The 20,146-nt window shown below is 36.0% G+C and overlaps 1 protein-coding gene across 2 annotated transcripts in view; it reads right to left on the bottom strand.

Annotated features, from left to right (window-relative positions):
* SFMBT2 (Scm like with four mbt domains 2) overlaps window positions 1-20,146 on the bottom strand; it is a 300,526-nt gene that overhangs the window by 19,640 nt on the left and 260,740 nt on the right. For both annotated transcript variants that reach the window (XM_027838774.1, XM_027838773.1), the window contains exon 16: window positions 9,271-9,380. In XM_027838774.1, the coding sequence (XP_027694575.1) occupies window positions 9,271-9,380 (110 nt within the window). The remainder of the gene's footprint in view (window positions 1-9,270; window positions 9,381-20,146) is intronic.

Raw genomic sequence — 20,146 nt, 5'->3', positions numbered from 1 at the left:
GTTCTGCCTTTTATCCATCATTCCTTATCAAGGTCCCATTTACTCTGTGCAACAGGGCTATACTTTTCTCTGATGCTCCTTATTTCCCAATGATGTCTTCAGTGACTACTCCTTCAAATCCCATTTCTAGCTTTCCTTTTTGATCAGCCCCTCTGGTGTGTTAAACTTAACTTTCTATGTAACAGGAATTAAAAAAAATCCTTGGTAATAAGACCACATTCTAAGCCCTAAACTTCTATAAAGTTATTTTTATTTCGTAATCAAGAATTTTCTTCTTTAGTTTTAATAGGGCTTCTGTGATTCACTCCTGGGCGGCTCTCACCCATGACATTCATTGTGTTTCAAAAGAAAACAGAATCAAATTGTGTAGGTAGCATGAACTACAAAAATGCATTGGGAGTGAGGTTAAAATAACATCCAATCTGTATATTTGTCCTTTGATGTTATCATCCCTTATTTATATAGTCCTTGGGAAGGTTGGGTTTTGTACTAAATAGCTAAACACCAGGCTTTTGGGTGACATTTTAAAATTATAGAAAAGTAGAAGTATAGGGCCTGGGTGAAATGCAGGTCAAGGCTTAAAGTGGGGAACCTGGGGCTCACAAATACATGCATGTTTACAGAATTCTCTAACAGCTGTGTCTCTGGCTGTCCAAAATGGATGAACAAGTTATGCTATAACCACTATGCATACAGGGGAAAGATTAAAGTGTTTATGAGAAAAGATAGGGGGCATATTACAAAATTTTTTGGGGGGACAGAGATAATTTCTTCGGATTCAGCTGGAAAGTACTAGAAAAAACTAAGAAGGAAGATTAATTATAAATTATTCTTAAATCAGTACAGTTTCAATAAACATTAAGCACCTATTATAGGCAGAATTTTGATGCTGTAGAAATGCTATTATCATTATCATTATTGTTACGTTTGTCAGCTAATGAGGACACAAAGATAACTAAGATGTTTAAGCCTGCTCTAAAGGACCTCATAATGTAGTAGGGGAAATAAAACATGTGCAAAAATAACGACAGAATATGATAAATGAAGAGACAAAGTATAAAACTCTATACGAATTCTGATTGGGGGAAGGGAAAGGGGTGACTGAGAATGACCATTTGAGGTGTGAGGTGTCTTTAAAGAATAGTAGTAGTCTTTAAAGAATAGTAAATAAAGAGAGGCCAAGGGTAATTGAATTGTTGGCACTAAGGAGCTGAATTTGATATTGATGAAGATGACAAAATTGATAATTTATATATGTAGAGTACTTAAATAGTTTTTCAAATTGTTGTTCAGTTGTTTCGGTCATGTTTGACTCTTCCTGTCCCCACTAGGGGTTTTCTTTGCAGAGATACTGGAGTAGTTTGCCATTTCTTTCTCCAGCTCATTTTAAGGATGAAGAAACTTAGGCAAATAGGGTTAAGTGACTTGCCCTGGATCTCACAGCTAGTAAGTGTCTGAGGCCAGATTTGAACTTAGGAAGATGAGTCTTCCTAACCCCAGACCTGGCACTCTAATCATTGTACCACTCCCCAGCTCTATAGTTTTTCAAATACCTTCATATATTTTTTCTTGTTTAGTCCTGTAGGAAAGCTATTATAAATATTCCCATTTTACAGATGAGGGAACTAAGACTCACAGCACACTTTCATGACTTATCTAGGGCAAATGTCCTAAGTGGTCTCTGTTGTCATCTAATTTATCTAGGGCCATGTCACTGATCAGGAAGTGTTAGGACTAGAATCCAGAACCCTTGATTCCTGATCATACTTTATCATATTGCAAAGGAACATCAGAATTAATTGTAGGATTTATCCAGTGAAATTCTCCCCAGGGTGAGGGGAAGTGTATGACAAAGAAATGACTCCTTTGTTTTGTAGACTGGATTTATGAAGAGATACTGCTGAAAAAGCATGGTTTCACATTTTCTATTTCCTATTGCAGACATAAACCTGAAGAAAAAAAATCCTTAGCTATATAATGTATTAAATGGCCCAGAAAGGCTACTGTAAACACTGAGATAAGATTTTAAAGCATGCCTTACAAGTAAGGAAAAGAAGAAGCTATGGGGAGATATTAAAAAGAGACAACTAAGTTGGTACACAATAGAAAATTCCCCAGCATTATAAATCATCTCAGAAGGAGGAAAAGAAAAAAATTGAAAAAAAATCACTGCATCAGAACTGATGAATGGCAAAGATAGCATAAAAGAAGGTGGTCAGGAAGGCATCTTGCATGAAGAGAGAGTATTCATTCCAAGTGGTTCCTAGACAGGGCACTCTAATTAAATCCTTAAACGAGTTAAACTCTTTCCCCAGCTCTTCTTTAAGAAAACTAAAGCTTTTTGGTTTGTTTTGTTCAGTAAGGTTTATCCTGTTGGTAAAGATGTCAGGAGATCAAATAAGAGAATAGATTAGAATAGATTACCTTGAAAGAAAGGGAAAAAAATAAGAGCTCGGCAAACAGATTACAAGTCTGACATTGAGGCATCACATAGTAGTGAGGGGAGACTTCCATTCATCAGATAACAAGCAGAGGCCTCAAGCTCTAAAAGCAAAGCAGCTCATACTTTTCTTTGTTCACCTTAATGATAATTTTCATCTTTGAGAGATGGATGAAACAATGAAGGTAACTCTTTCTATATGGCAGTTTTCATTGACCAGGATGTACCAATTGCTGGGGGTGTGGATGATGGGAATCTTGGAGGGAAGTGATAACTCTGTATCACAATTCATGGTACAAAAGGAGAGGAAAGCTGGTTTGAGCATTTGATAGGCACCCTCACTATAGGTGAATCGGGTTGCAGAGTGTTCAAAGGAAGGCTAGGTAGGGTCCTAGAGCCCCAAACTCTACAGTGGAATTCAACCCAGTGGGGATCAGAAGCTCGGAAGTATAAAATTCCAAAAACAAAAAGCAAAACAATTCCAAGGAAGAGGAATATGGGACACCGAGATCAATGTAGAACAACTCATCAAGCTACTCAGATTTTTTAGAAGACTTACATAGATTGTGGAAAAAGCAAAAATAATAAGAGACAAATCCAGAAGTTTGGCATGATCCTGTAAGAATTATTAAGACCAAACCTGGCCCCAGAGAAGAGATGATAAAAAGCATCTTCAACCTCCTTCCTTGCAGAGGTGGAAGACTCTGGGTATGGAACATAGCTACATAGATACACACACCCCTTTAGACAACATATGGATTCTTTCAATTGGCACTTTGCTCTCTGTGTTCTGAAGTTCTAGACAGTTTTCTTATCTTTTCTTATATTATTTCTTGCTTAAACTAGATTAAAATGTAATTAGGAAATACATAACAAAGCAAATAAAAATACAACGTAGATAGTGTCAGCATGTGATTTCTAAGCCAATATGCAACCTGTACAGACCCTGACGCAGAGTTTTGTGGTCCCCGTTTCTATCTGTGTTTGAAATTACTCTTCTGGGAGAACTATAATCCTTAAATTGTCTCTCTACATCCTGTCCTTGAGATCAGATCGCATTTTCTTTAACTGTTAACTATTTTGCCTGTCTTCCTACAGAATGTCCTTTACCTCCGTATATTTACATTCCCAATCAGTTATCCTCTCATTTGTTTCTTTAGTGAAATCTATTCCCTGGATCCAAATTCTTCTCTTATGTCAATTATTTCTCCTGTACAATCCACAAATTCTTTCGTAATTCTTATTTCTCTTTTAAGCCATTCAGAACACCCTGCTGTGGTTCCACAGGGCCCTCTGCCTCATCAGGTGTTGGTTTCTTTTCCTTTGTCTTGCAATACTTATTCATGGAGGCGTGAATTCTTTTCCCTGATCTGGAGGCCATTTTCTCTTCTGTTATTAATATCTTCCCTACTGATTTAGCCATTTATGCTCAGGGTCCTTAGCTGAGTTTTCTTCCTCCTGATATCTTTGCTTATTTCAGATTTCCTCCCTTATTTTCCCCTTCTGATTCCTTTCCTTGTGATAGTGTTTTGCCTCAAAGCCATCTCAGTCTCCTCCTCCATTAGGCAATTCATGTTTCACTGACCTCAGGCTTCTGGGAGAACAAAACTGGCCCCAGATAGCTGCTGGGCTCATTTCCTCATGGCCTAGTACAGTACCACCTAGCCACAAACCCATCCTGCCCTGGGTCTGGCTGAGTGCCTCTGCAGCACAAAGCACTACCCTTTTGGTTTTCATGGAATAAAGAAGGAGGAAGGGGAGTTGAGGTATGTTGCAAGCCTGTGGGTTGCCTTGAGCTCTGTTCCTGGAACGTGGTGGGAGGTGGGGGAGGGGTTGCCGAGTGAGCTGTAGCTCAACAGGTCTTTTTCTCTTTCTTAGTGTCCTAGACCTTGGAGAACACTGTAACTGCTTTATCACTTGCACATAATTCCTGTTTTGGAGAGGGTTGAGAGGTCATGAGGATCAGAGAAAATTGTCCTCCATCTTGTTGGTCATGTAACCCAGAAGCCTCCTTGCATATACTGTCAGACATGTATAATAGGATAATAGACAATGAACTGAAAGGGACCTCAGAGGCCCTGTAGGCCAACACTAACCCTTATTTTATAGGTGAGTAAACTAAAACCCAAAGGCCCAGGGCCTTTAAAACCCAGAACTGCCCAGGGCTACAAAGACAGTTAAGTGGCCAAACCAGGATTTTTAACCCAGAACCTGTGACTCCCAATCCAACACCCAATACACTGGACCATTCTGCATTGTGCTGGCTAATTGTACTGAATTGCTTTTTATATTATCATTAAAAAAAAATTCTTTGTTATAAGGGATGGTCCTCTGGGGAGCGGAGTATTGATAGATACATTCACAGAAGTGAAGGTGAAAGGTGAAGTAAAAATGAATGATAAATAAATTATATTTAAAAAAGAATAGTATCAAGAGCTAAAGCAGAAAATAAACTGCAACTGGATGAGGAATTCTAGACATCAAAAAGTTTTTGTTTTGTTTTTTAAACCTATAATGGCTAAACTTGAAAAATCAAAGAAAGGATAGGATCTATGTTCAGGGTAGGGGCTCTAAGGATAGCACAAAGAAAGCAGGCTCTTCAATGGGGTGTTGGTGTTGGTAGCGGTAGTAGTAGCAGCTAATATTTACACAGTACTTACTATGTATCAGGCACCATGCTAAGCATTTTACAATTATCTCACTTGATCAAGCAGTATGCCTAAAATACTGGAGAACAAAGAAATACAATAAAAGGGTCTTTTCTGCCAAAATATATAATAGTAACTGACTGATTTTGTCATTGGTATTCAATAAGTAGTCATTAATAAACTGATAAACACCTTAAATACTGTTTAAACACTGTAAGAATCTTTTATGGGAATAATGAAAGTCTTTTTTGATAGCATATAAATGAATAAAAAGATACTAGAAAATCCCTATAGAAGATATATGGTAGTTTTTATGTAGAGCCTTTTTTCAATGATACTTTAAACTCCTTCCAGTATGTAGGTTTTTACAATAATACGAAAAAGCAGGAATTATGAATAAGTGATAGTAATCGCCTTGCTCCCATGGATAATCAAAACTATATCTTTCTTTGCAACAATGTTTGCAATTGATTCAGTGACACATACCTTTGACAGCTGAGTGAATTAAATGCAAGTTAATTTATTCATGACAGCAAGGATTTCTGCCTTTCAGCTAAGTGGGAAAGAGCACTCTCTCCTTCCTTTCCTACTGAAGTAAACAGCAAAGTTGTCAAGATCTAAAAAGCTGTCATTCTACATCAGAAGGAATGAGGTGACTCAACATGTAGTATGATAACACTAACATTCCTGCTGACTATAAACCTGTCATCATTAGCAGCTGCTCAAAGATGCTATTGTGATCTAGCGCACTTGAAACCCAGTGGAGACAGACATTTTCTCATTATAAGTTGCTGTGTAAGATTCTGAAATGGAACTTACTGTCATATTTGATATAATAGGTAATACGTTGCTTTTAGAATGTGGCAGGGCCAGATTTCACAATGCCTGTTTTGATTTTATTAGGCTGGATTTAATAAAAACTCTGATCGACTTGGCAACAAAAAAACTAGTGCAAGCTCTGCAAAAAGTACTATCTCTGTTTTCTAGCATTTGGAACAGGATCCTTATGCTTTGCCTCTGTTATGAAGGACTCTCAGTATGGAATCCACTTGAGGGGGCATTCCCTAGGGAAAGTGAAATTCTCTGGATGCTCCTACCTGCAGGTGACATTTTGCTGATAGAATCAATCCTGACACTGTAGAGCCTCTTGATTAGATCTATAATCGCTCAAAAAAGCCTAACCTAACCATCCACACAGAAAAAACAAATGGATACAGAATAACTACTTTCTAAACTGATATATCATTAAATGGAGAGTAGATAGAGCTGGTCCAGCAGTGTGTGTGTGTCTGTGTGTGTATATGTGTATGTATATGTAGGTATCTATGTGTATACATGTACATGTGTGTATGTCTGTGTGTATAATACATATATATCTTGGATAGACACTACAAAAAGACAGTGAGCCAAGTCCAGCATTAAACAGGAGGAAGAGTGAAGCAAACTGGGTAGTGCTTTTAAGGACCCCACACCTCTTCTTGAAATATAAATCTATTGTTTTATTATTAATAGTTTCTGGTGATGGTGTAAAACTTTAAATTATGGAATGCTAAATCGCTGAGAAATCAAAATGAGGTGTGTCATTAAAAAAGCAAGGAGAAACATAGATAAAATGAATGTTAATAGGCTGCAGCACAATATCAACAATTTATAACATGAATAAAGTACTGCATAAGTTATTATTAAAGAGATAAATGGCCGGGTCATGTATAAAGAGAGAGGGATGACAGCATGTGGGTCATATGGATACCCAGGTAGTATCCAGAGATCTTGATGAAGGTCCTATCAAGTTAGGTTGACCCCCTGTGAAATAAGAGGAGGGTAAAAATAAGAGTCAGACAAAATGAAAAGCATAAGAGGGTCTATGATCTACGCTGACAGGAGGGAATTCCCACATCATTGAGATCATAGATCCACTAAAAATATTTTTATCTGTATGTATTAGATTTATTCCATGTGCACTGAATTTGGGGTTACATTTGGGGACAAAAAAAAAGAAAAGATCTTCCTGGCTGTCCAGATAATTAATCACCTTCTAACAATTGATAGACTTGCTTGGATTTTCTACCACTATGGACTGATCACATGTGATAAAGGCTCTACTATTACTGATGATTTTCTTTTTAGTGGAGGAGAAAAAGATGTAATTTTAGAGGAGAAAAATCCCTTTCCCTTTTCTGTGCCATATATGAGATTCGTAAGAATAAGCTGCAGATAGACTTTCCCTAAAACTTCCCTGAAAATAAGTGGACAGAAAAATTTAAGTATTTGAAATGATGTGATGCTAATATTTGAGAAATAAAAGAGCAGAAGGAAAATTTTAATATTCCTTCATTGAATAGGATGGACATGCTACAACATCCATCAAAAAACAAAAACTTGGGGCAGCTAGGTGGCGCAGCGTATAGAGCACCAGCCCTGAAGTCAGGAGGACCTCAGCTCAAATCCGACCTCAGACCAAATACTTGACACTTACTAGCTGTGTGACCCCAGGCAAGTCACTTAACCCTAATTGCCTTAACAAAACAAAACAAAAAAACAAAACCAAAAACTTAAACTTTTTATAAATACTTTCTATCTTGTATTGTCTAGTAAAGCATCGTTATCCCATCAGTGATTTCAACAAGAAGTCACGATTTAGAAGATGGCCCTGAACATACTCACACCTGGAATTGACTAGAGTCAATTGCTGGCAATAAGTGGTATGTTCAAGATGAGGACAATGCAATGTACTCATTTTTCAAATATACATTAAGCATCAAAAGGAGATAATTAACTTATATTGGAGAAGGATTAATTTAGGTTAGCTCTAAGTAAGAAATTCTTAACATTTTTTAGCATGCTCTATCTGGACTTTTAAAGACTAGAATAGGTACTTTCTGTGCAGGATGCAATCTCACCAAGGGAAAGAGGGATGCACACATGAGATCAGAAGTTCCTTAACCTTTTTTGTGCCTTGACCCCTTTGGCAGTGTGATGAAGCCTAATGGACCCCTTCTCTGTCAGTACATCAAATAAAATGTACAGGATTTCAAAGGAACCCAGTTACACTGAAATTATTGAGCATTTTTAAAAGGTTCATATATCCCAAGTTAAGAACTCCTGGATTAGATATAGATTCTCATTTTCTTTTTAACTTGTCTTCAATGTATACAATGTGCCAAGGGTGAAGATGAAAAAAAGTGTTTGCACAGTATGAATTGGGAGGAAATATGGATTCCAGAGGAAGTAAGCCAGTAGGAGCTAATCTATTTTAGGGCAATGAAAATTTAAAAAAAACCCAAGTTTCAAAGCATTTGTTTAACATATAGTTATCTGGAGCAAAGAAATTCTCTACCACCTATATATTCTTACATCCACTAAACATTTGGCTAAGGGTTCTCAAATTCATATTTCAGGAAACTGAAAGCAACGTAAATAAAATTTCCTTTAGTAAGTTTACCTAAATGGAGACAAGAAGAAAATATCTACCATCCCAAGACATAATCACTACTCCCCTCGCCTCCCTCAATCAGCCCTCAAAAAATGTGGATCCATTGTCCTGAAAAGAGAACACTTCCAGAGAGCAAGGGCTGTGTTTTTCCATGTACTCATCCCAGTATCTTAACTACAGATATCAATATAGCTAGGTCCAGATTTGTGTAAAAAAAGAATTCCCTGAGGTAGGTGCATTATTCTAATTTGCACTGCATATTTCCAATGGGCTGAAACCAATTACCATATTTTATATAATTATAACTTTGAAAAGTATGAACTCAAATACAAATGACCACTTCGGGGGATTCATTATTTGTACTAATCAGGGACTTGTATTAAAGCATGTTCTTCACATATATGAAAAGCCTTTCTCTTTTATATCCACCAAAGCCTCCTTATGTTCACTTTAAGGATACAGTATCATAGTCTGCTTTTCAAATGAACCAATTAGATACTTGCTATTGAACAATAAAAAAAAAAACTTTCAAACTTATACTTACAGAAATATATCGCCTAAGTTCCTGCTCAAAATTTAATTGGATGTAATGAAAACTTATATAAATCTATATTCATGCACAGCACATATTACTTCTGGACAATAATTTCACTTCCTTTAGTTTTTTTAATTGCTCATTACTGGATCAATAAGACATAGCAAATTAAGCATTACTCAAAGGCAGGTTTCCCAGAGTAGAAAACACTTACTTTGCTTTCAGGGTCTCCTCCTGGAAATTCCATTGTGGGTCTTCCACAAGCTGTAGCTCCCTCAATACCCTTCCTGGCTTGTAAGCTGCATTAATTACCATGCTAAGAACCTGGTGAGAGGGGGCGAGTAGGGGAGGGAAGACAGGAGACAGGGAGAAAAACACAAAGCAAAACAATCATCATGGTGAACTTTAAGGAGGTAGTGAGGCTCATTTGTACTGAAACAATCAAGTTATCACCTTCACACCCTTGACACTTAAAGCAGTAACTGTTTCACCTAAGTTAAATGAAACATCTTGGTTAAGTTTAATGAAATCACCTTGAAAGATAACACTAAACTGGTTCACCATCAATTGAATACAGTAGGTGATGACCTCAATCCCACTGGTTAGTGAACTACTCATTACAGAGAGGGAACTTACTTTTGTTAATTCTTCTAAGATAAATGAATTAAAACCACTTCTAAAAGAAAAGAAAAATGTACTCCTCTCTCCAATGTTATGTTGTTCTGATCATTTGTTTAAGAACTAAAATACAGATGGAATAAATAAAAAGGAGACAAGTCTACTTATTTTGCCATTTCCTGTGCTGACAGAACCATTTATGCCTAACGTCTGAATAGGTGTAGCTAGGTAACAATCCTCTTGGACTTCCTTGGAATGGTCCCAATTTATGAGTATCTAATCCTTGGCAAACTTCCCCAGAAACATATCTATTTAGGAGGCTTTGGCTCTGGGTCTAATTCTCACATACCTTTGCCCCAACTTGTCACTTCAACTCAATGGCCAAGAAAATAAATCTCTGATAGTATCTTTTAAGAAAGTTATATTGATAATCCTTTGTTTTTATGCCACAGTCATCTCCTGCAGTATACCACCCCAAACTGAATGCTCCCTTGAAACAAAGACAAATACTGGAGCACAAATGAGACAAAACAGCCACATCTGAGAGAGCTGGCAATATTTCCCATTTGTCCCACATGTTACCTACCAAGGGGAGGGGAGTGTGTTTTATAATTCGTCCTCTGGGACAAGAATTGATCATTGCAATTAATCTAAGTTTCATTGCCTTTAAGTGCTGTTTTCTTCGATAATGTTGTCATCATTGTTTACATGGTTTTCTGGGTTCTGCTTATTTTACCTTATACCACATTTCATATACATTTTCCCATGTTTCTCTGAATTCTTCACATCCATCACTAAATACTATATAATAATATTCTATTACAATTTGTTCAATCGTTTCTCAATTGCTGGGTACCACTTTTTTCAGGGTGTTTTTTTTGCTTCCACAAAAAGTGCTGCTATGAATATTTTGATATATATAGGACCTTACATATGCTCATTTTTTTCGTAATGCAACTTACTGATCTGAAGACACTTTTTTTTCTCCCAAGTCTAGCCAGTACAAACCTGAATGCAGCCCAAATCAGAGTAAACCAACTTTTCAGAGAGATTTAATGTTGGGGGTGCAGTCTCTATATAGAGTTGCCTATCATCAGATCAAAACAGTACTTCTTTAAGGGCTGAGCATTCAAATGCATGCTCCCTCAGCTGAACTGAAGCCCATATTCACTTCAATGTGTTTTAACAATGAAAAGAGATAGAAAACCTGGATGCTCTGGCATAGTCACTTTTTAATAAACAGATTATCATCATCTATTTATATTTATTGAATTCATGGCATGGAGGTGTTCTAGTTAGATATACTGCCCAAGGGATTTGAAAGGACAAATAACTATGGAAAGAAATATGCAGGTAGGAGGCAAAGGGGCTGGGGATAGAGTTTCACTCCACCCCACCTCCCAAAAGGAAAGAAGGATACTAAAATATTTTTAACCCAGAGAAGAGAAGAAAAGCTAGATAGCTTCACAGATAAGCAAAGTAGTTTTTAAAGTTGGATGATTAATTTATTATATGCTTAAAAAGGAAAGCAAGGTCTGTATAAGAGATTTAGTTTCACGTACAATTTTTTGTTCTAAGTATACAGAAATGCTCATTTTATTTGATATCTAAGTCCAATTTAAAAAAAAATTCAAGAAATATGTAGAAAACAGGTGACAAAATGTTCAGAGTAGAAAATTTTGCATGACAAAATAAATTCTAAAAGTGAGAAAAATATCTTATGTAATGGATGAACTGAAACTATTATCAAAGCAATATTCATTAATGCAATGCCACATAGTTAGGGCAGACATTATAAACCAGTAAAAGATGAATGCTCAGCCCCTGAAGAAGTACCATATTGACCCAAACACAGACAACCCTCAAATACTGGCTATGCTCTCAAAATGAAGTTTTTTTGAATGCAAACAACCTGGTTTGGAATGTGATTGATTTCAGAAAACAAATTACTTTTTTTTTTTGCCTTCACAATTAAAATAAATTCTAACATCATGCATTTATACTATAAAAGCTACATGGCAGGAATACCTCTTCTTCCTCAGGTTAGTACTCTTCTGATGTTTTGAGGGTCTAAAACATCTCTCCATCAACATGTTTCAGTAGGTATGCTAAAAGGCCACAAGAATGAATTACAAACAGTTCTGGTGTGATTGTGTGTATGTGTGTTTTTATTAGAATCAGCATTTGATTTTTATTGTTGGCTGTCACTACAGTTTATGGGAACTGAGCTTTAAAATAAATCTAATTAGAGCTCGCTGAAATAATGTACAAAGTGTTTACCAACAGACAATAAAATTTCAGCTGATTCTGTTCATTCTTTTCTGCTGAGAAAACCCCAAGAGCTACATTGCAGTAAGCTGAAATGCATTTTGCTCTTGTAGGAAAAAAAATAATAAAAGACCCATCTTGCTAAATTTAATACAGGAGTAGGCAGCAATTACATTGTACAAAAACGTCAAATGCTGTACCTTAAAAATGAGGGTGTAACATATCATTCATCTCCAAATTCTCTCAGCCTTTTTGCAGAAAACTGAAACCTCTTCCCAAAGTAGCCTGAAGGACTTTTTAGCCATTCCCATGAAATAGCTAGAGAGGCTACACTAGCCTAAGAGCTTATCTGGATTTGCTATGGATATTCCCAGAGTTTCTAGCGCTTATGCTAAGGGCACCAAATGATAACAAAGGAGCAGCAACCCCAGTGGATGGTGCCCTTGGCAGCTGGAGATGAGAGGGCAAGGCTCACAAATGCAGAATCAACAGAGCTTCTCTAATCCCCAATTTGCTGGTATGTAGGTGGCAAACACAGCATTTAAAAAAAAAAAAGGAGCCTTATGCTTCTTATAATACAGAGTCCTATGGGGATCCCTGAGAATCAGTAGGGAATCTTCCTCAAACATTTATTGGATGCCTACTGCCACAGCTAAAATGTATTCCTGTTACTTATAAACAAATCAATGCAACCATTATCAATACCTAAATCATTTACTCAATAAGTATTTACTGAATTACTAAATGTATACAGTAGTACAGAAAACTCAAAGAAATATGAGACTATCTCTGCCTACAAGAAGTTTACAAACAAGTTTGGAAAATAAGACATGAGGGTTATTTTTTTTAAGTAAATATACAAGACTAATTACTCATGGTACCATATGGGGAGTATAATAATTTGATACTCTGCCTAATACAATAATATAAATGGAATTAAACTATGAAGTAGCTCAACTGTAACTTTATGTACCCTTTAGCAAAGCTACTCTCATAAATACTTGGTCTCTATGCCAAGTACATGCTGTGATTTAATTTTTAGCCTTGAAAAATAGTTTCAATCAAAAATTAATTGTTGTTTTATAGAAGTTAATGATAAGAAGGTTTTTAGTCAAAAATGTATCAAAGTAGTGTGGGAAGTTTTTACAAGGAGGCAAATTAGAAGAAAAGCTAGAGGAGAAAGATACTCAATGCCACAGCTCCAATGCAACCTGTTAAATCTCTGGAAAAAGGGATCATGACATTGATTCTGATTGTAAATATTTTAAAGTAAATTTGCTGTTCAGTCGTGTCAAATTCTTCATGACTCCATTTGGGGTTTCCTTGGCAAAGATACTGGAGTGGTTTGCCATTTCCTTCTCCAGCTCAATTTTTACAGATGAGGAAATGAGGAAAACAGATTAAGTGACTTACCCAGGATCCCACAGCCACATCTGTGGCTAGATTTGAACTCAGGAAGGTGAGTCTTCCTGGCTTCAGGCCCAACTCTGTATACCACCTAGCTGCCCCTTTCAAAGCAAAGCTAAATCATTACATTTAGTAGTCACTACCGCAAGGAGACTACAGCTGGGAAATTATCTCAGTCAGTTTTCCACTGGTTTCCTGGCCAACCACATGGACACGGCAGGCAGCAAAAGCCACAGGGTTTAAGCTGAGCAGCTAGTAGCAAGCAGCCCACAAAACTCCAGAGTGCAAATGGAACCAGATTAAAACTTAACTGGGATATGTTTAACAAGATAAAAATATAATACAACATGAATAATGTTAATTTGTGGTTTTCTAAGTCCCTATGAAGCCCACAACCATCCATTTCTATTCTCATTTGACACCACCGGTTTAGAATATAAGCTTCTTTGTAGAACAAGTAAGAGGATGCAAAAGATGGCAAGTACCATCACTTTAATCAGCCAAAAGTAGCAGGGGAGTGACAGGGGAAATATCTGTACAAAGTTTACCATCAACTCAAACTAAATCTGATCATCCTAAGAAAACTTATAGATAGAACTGGAAAGAGGGCAACAAAGAGACAAAAAAATATACAGACTGTCCATGTTTCTATAGCGATCTAGGGTCAACATTAATTACAATGGAAGCATCATATTTGGACTCTGGCACCTCAGAAGTCACAAATGACATTATTACTTAAAAAAATAAGGCAACTTTGAAGATAATTAACAAACACAAATATCTACTTTCTTAATTTTATAAAATCTTTGAGTTGTCTACATACTTTTAAGTATCCTCAAAGAAAATAAGAGAAAGAAATAGGTAAGCTTTTGCAGACACATTTTCACAGGGACACAAAAAAATGAAAAGGGCAGAGAATACAAGGTGCTTTTGTTAGATACAATGCTGAACAAGGACTTAAGAAGAACCGAGTTCAAATACTGCCTCAGAAACTTATTTACATGACTCTGGCTGAGTAATTTAATCTGTCTCAGTCTACCCAACAATAAAATTTGGATAATAACAGCACCTCCCTCACAAGGTTCTTATGAAGATCAAATAAGATCTTAACATATTTTATGCAAATCTTAAAGTGCTATATAAAGGCTAGTTATTGTTATTTTTTATTACCAATAAACAAAATATACTGGAGACATAAATCAAAATGTATCCTTAAAGGTTCTCTGCTAAAAGGGTGTCTCCCATGCACCATGTAATGGTGCAGAGAACTTTTGTTCAACTAACTTCTGGTAATCAATTATTAACAGAGACATAAAACAAGAAGACCTACAGTCATCAAAGGTACTTACCACTATCATAAAGAATGTCCTGCACACAGTATATACAAGTGAGAGATTCCATATATATCAATTTCATAAAGGTCTATAGAACACCATGGGGTCTACCAATAGATTTCACAGTGTCCATGAACCTGGATGGCAGGGGGGACAGGGACAGGACACTTACATCTTTATTTTCACTAGCTTCCAATTAATATTTAGCATTTTCTTCAATTATTAATTTTAAAAAGATTTTTTTTCTGAGGAGTCCAGAAGCTTCATCAGACTGTCCAAGTGGTCCAAAACAGAAAAAACAAACAAATAAACAAACATTAAGAACCCCTGCAAAGAGGGTGGGGCCCTGCAGGATCCTATTTGAAGATGACATTAAGTTGATTGTACTATGCCCAAAATGCTACAAGGCCACCAAAACATTAATAGCAGAACTCTTTGGTGGTGATAAAGGAGAACAAAATGAGTGTCCACCAACTGAATAATAATAAATTGTGGCATAGAAATACAATGGAATATGATTAAAGAGTAAGGCTTCACAAATATAAAAAATCAGAGAAACATAGGAAGATTTATATGAAGTGATGCAGGGTGAACTAAGTGGAAACTGAAGAACAATGTAATGACGACAAAAGAGTAAATGAAAATATCACTAAAAGGAAGGTGAACTGAGAGATTAATCACGAACCCAGAGAACAGATGATGAAACCTATCTCGTTCCTATAGAAAAGGTGTCGGAGTCTACTAGGACAAAATGTTTTACAAATTATCAGATGCAATCACTGTATTAGGTGTTTTTCTCAATTTTTTTCCTTTGTTACAATGAAGGATTCAATATGGAGAAGAGAATTTTTCCTGGGAAATCTCTGTGATGTAAAAAAGAATAACAATAAAACTTGATAAAAATACCACAGTATGTTCTCACTGAAGTTCATATCTATGCAAAAGAGACTGACCTACCCGACCAAGCCACACAATAAAAACCAAGTCAGTGAAGGATGCTTTATTACCTAAATTGCAGCCCATGGAAGAAGCTGTATGTATGTATTCTGCCCTGATCATATCACATTTGGGTTACTGTGTTCAGGTTAGGTACTGTATATCAGCAAGGATATTAATAAATTGGGGAACATCCGGAAGAGGACAAATCTCTTTGTAAAGGATCTCTAATTGATCATATATTATGACTAACAATTGAAGGAAATGAAGATATTTATCCAGAAGAAGAGAAAACTTGAGGACATGATGGCTATCTTCTGTATTAGAAGAGCTGTCACATAAAAACAAGCTTGGACTTTTTCAGCTTGTCCCCAGAGGGCAAAATTTTAAAAAATGGGTGGAAAATGCAAGTGGCAAATTAAGATTTGATGTGAAGGAAAAATTTCCCAACAATTAGAGAGGTTAAAAAAATAAAATGGACTGCCTCAGGTGGAATTCCCCTGATGGAGATCTTGACAAAAAAGTTGAACTACCACTTGTTGAGTATGCCACAGAGGGGATTCTTATTCACTTATAGGTGTTTCTGAGATCCATTTTAATTCTGAGATTCTGTACTACTCTGAACATGGCAGATAAGCAATGAGATGGGCCCAGAAAGCAGTAAGAAAAAGCGAATGACCTGAATAGAATTTGGGAAATTCCACACATAGCATTTCCATTGATCTTAAGATGATCCCTAACATACAAAAGCAACTTTAATATATTTTAATTTTTTAACAGTCATTGTCACCCAGTGATGATGCTATATGGCTCAGAATCATGAAAAACTATGATCTCTGAAGCAACAAAAAGTTTAAGTGACCCAATGGGCAATGGAGAGAGGCATGATTGGTATAACTGGTGGAGCAATGGTTATACTTCCATAAAGGTTGCAATGTAAATGGGGAAAGTGAATCCCCGTTTACATACATTTAAAACTGATATACTCTTATTCCACTTAGAACGTTCTGGCATGCTATCATATCCTTCATCTGATGTAATATTTTATGGTTTGAATTCAATTTTGTCTAATACTAGTGCCTCTCCCACTTTTCATGATTTGGCAATAGCATGAAAAAATTTACACCAGCTTTTCACCTGAAATCTACTTAGATCATTCTGGATTAAACACTTTTTTTTGTTTGTTTTGTTTAGCAGCATATTATTGGGTTCTGATTTTCACTATTCTGTGACTTTCGCAGAAAATAGAAAAGTGAAAATTGCAAAAAGATGAATGACTCGATGTCAACAAGAAGCATTTATTAAACACATACTACGTGCCAGAAAGGTAAACACAGTTCCGAGCCTGAAGAAATCATAATCAAATGGGGTGAGACAATATGCAAATAATTACATTCAAATAGGAAGTGAACTAGTATTAAAGGGGATGGAAAAGGCTCTTTATGGAAGGCGGGATTTTAGCTAAGCCATGAAGAAAACCAGTAGGCTGAGATGAGGGAAGGCATCCCAAGCAAGGGGGACAACTATTAAAAAATGCAGAATAAATGTAGAGTCCTGGAGATAAAATGTCTTGTTTAAGGAACAGCAAAGAGGCCGGTGTTATGGGAAGCAGCACAGTACGTAAATGAGAGCAAGGTATGAGACTGGAAAGACAAGAAGAGTACAGGTTAGGAAAAGCTTTAAAAGCCAAGCAGATGATTTTTATGTTTGATCCTAGAGGTAGTAAGGAGCCAGTGGAGTTGACTAAAGAGGGACAAGGGGATGGTGGTGGTGACAATGATAGGGTCATAGACCTGTACTTTGGGAAGATCACTATGAGAGCTGAATGGAAGAATGGAAGTGTAGAAAGACTTGAGGCAGGGAAAATAACCAGAAGGCTACTTCAAGAGTCAAGAATAAGGCCTGGGCTAGGGTGGAGTCAGGGTCAGCAGAAAGAAAGGGACCATATATAAGAGATGCTGTAAAGGTAGCACTGCCAGAACTTGGAAACAGATTAGATATGGGGAATGAGAACTAAGAAAGACACCTAGGTTGTGAACCTGGGTGCCTGGGCTCACCACCTAAGTAAGGAAAAAAGATATAAGGTAAAAGAGATGTTTGTGATACATACAAAGAAAGATGAAAATGATTATCATCAAGGAACTGTACAGTTGGAAAAGAAGGTGACATAACAAACAGAAGAATAGTCTGAATGATGCAGGTGTACAATGCACATTTACTAAATAATTTAATGTTACAATTGTTAGTAAATAGACTCTAGTTATTCTCTTGGAAGAGAATACATTCTTTGTTATTCTTATTATTTCTATTATTAATTCATACTTCACAAAACTGCTCTTAAGGAAGCTACCCTGCTTCTCTCAATAACTTTAACTTGGATTTCACTTTCATCAAAGATAGTAGTTTCCCTTGGAAATATCCTGCCTTCTTTGGGTTTCTTTCTCCCAACCTGTTTCTCTGACACCCCTTCGAAGACCTAGTGATTTAACCAGTACAGTGTTGTGAGTATTTTCACATTTTGTCAGTAAAGATTTTACCTTAGTTGTTTAATTACTTATATTTCAGGCTGGGAAGCTTGTTTGTTGCTCTCTGACTTCTTTGTAGTAGTTAAGCTTTTTATATAAATTTTTCAGTCTCTATGCTCCCCAAATATCCATCTCCCATTATTATAAAGCTGATGAATTTGAGTTTGTGTTTGTAGCCCATGTTTCTTAATTTTGTAAATTCTGTGCTCCAATTTTTTTCAGTCTTCCTTTGTCTTCTATGAAAAAACCACTGTGATGTGAAGTAAATTATTTCTATCCTAGGAGATTGAATTATTTTTCTTTACTGATGTAGCACTGAAGTTTAGTGTGTGTGTGTGTGTGTGTGTTGTGTGTGTGTGTGCGCGCGCGTGCGCGTGTGTGTATTTTAAATCTTGGATTCTTCCTTATTGGGGTCCTGTGCATTCTATTTAATTCTGGGAAATTTTCTTGAAAGATTTCCTGAAATATAATATTCAGATCCTTCTCCCCTTCCCCCAATTCTCTAAGACATTAGTAATCCTGTTATTATTTTATCATGATCTCACTTCTAGGTATTTTGCTTGGGTTGATGTATATGGCTAAAACTTGAATAACAATTTTTGAGCCCTATTTTTTTATCTGTTCTTCATTATGTACAATTCAGTTTTCCATTGTAATAAGTCTATTAGTTGCCTGTATGGATTGTGAGGATTTTCTATCATACAATTCATACTAACGACAATGAAACAGTAATAACTAACATTTATATAACACTCTACATATATTATCTCATTTGAAGATAAAGAGACAGACAGACTTACCCAGGGTCTCAAAGCTAGTATGTGTCTTTGGCAGGGTTTGTACTCAGGTTTTCCTGAATCCAAATCCAGCACCCTATGCACCCACTAGGGCATCTAGATACCTTCTCACTTTTTCATTATTTACTACTATTCTTTTCCTAACTTTCAATTTCCACTTAATTGCATGATCAAAAAAAAAATTCCTTCGAGGTTTTTGTTTTTAATTTAGTCCTATTTTTTTAAAGTATAGCAAACTGTCGCTTGATTTCACTGAAGTATCCTTTTAACTATGTCCTTAGGATATCTTGTGTTGTTTCTAATTTCATTTCCATTGTTCTCAGTACTTCAGGTGATTTATTTGCTCAGAAGTAGGGCATCTTAACTTCATGTCCATGAACTTGTTTTTAAATATATATATTTTGATGACTATCTTTTGATGTAACTGGCTTCCTTTGCATTCCTATGTATTTTATTTTGCACATTTAAAATATATTATTCTGTAAAAGGGGTCCATGACACACAAAATGCTAAGAACCTCTAATCTATAATATTTTTAGCTGCAAGAAGACCTTGCTTTGATCATTCAAAAAACAGTAGAATGGATATGAATGCTTCAGCTGTTTCTCTTCTTTTTGGTGTGTCTATTTGTTATTGGAGTTTTGTTTTTTTTTAAAGTACTCCATCCCTCTCTCCACCTACAGAAGTAGCAGTGGTGGTATCCATTTATGTGTGAGAAAGCTAGATCCTTTTAATTTTAAAAACACCAAAAATTCAGTTCAGACTATATCATCCATCTATAAGATACATACATCATATACTTCATTAACATCCTAATGAATATGATTTATGTATTATCTACTTATTTGAATCTAGTTTACATGTTATATGGGAATGTATTTGGTTCAAAAGGCCTTAACGACTATAAATTTACAAGTTAACTAATTTTTTAAAATAATGAATTAAAAAGGCAAATTCACATCTTGCAGACCTATCACTATATAGCAAATTATTTGTATTTAGATTATATATGTGCATTACTATATATCCTCATAACTGAGTCTAAAGGTATTTTTCATAGTTCCTCTAATATAAATGTGTCGCATTTTTGTTTCTACAATAAGGTTCTCAGAATATATACTTACTTAAATTCACCTTACTCCACCCTGCCCCTACCCTCGTGTGTGTGTGTGTGTGTGTGTACATATATATATATATATATATAT

This window comes from Vombatus ursinus, unplaced genomic scaffold (genome assembly GCF_900497805.2).
Source record: "Vombatus ursinus unplaced genomic scaffold, bare-nosed wombat genome assembly UNPS02014830.1, whole genome shotgun sequence".
NCBI classification, from domain to species: Eukaryota; Metazoa; Chordata; class Mammalia; order Diprotodontia; family Vombatidae; genus Vombatus; species Vombatus ursinus.
This window is presented reverse-complemented; position numbering and strand designations above follow the sequence as displayed.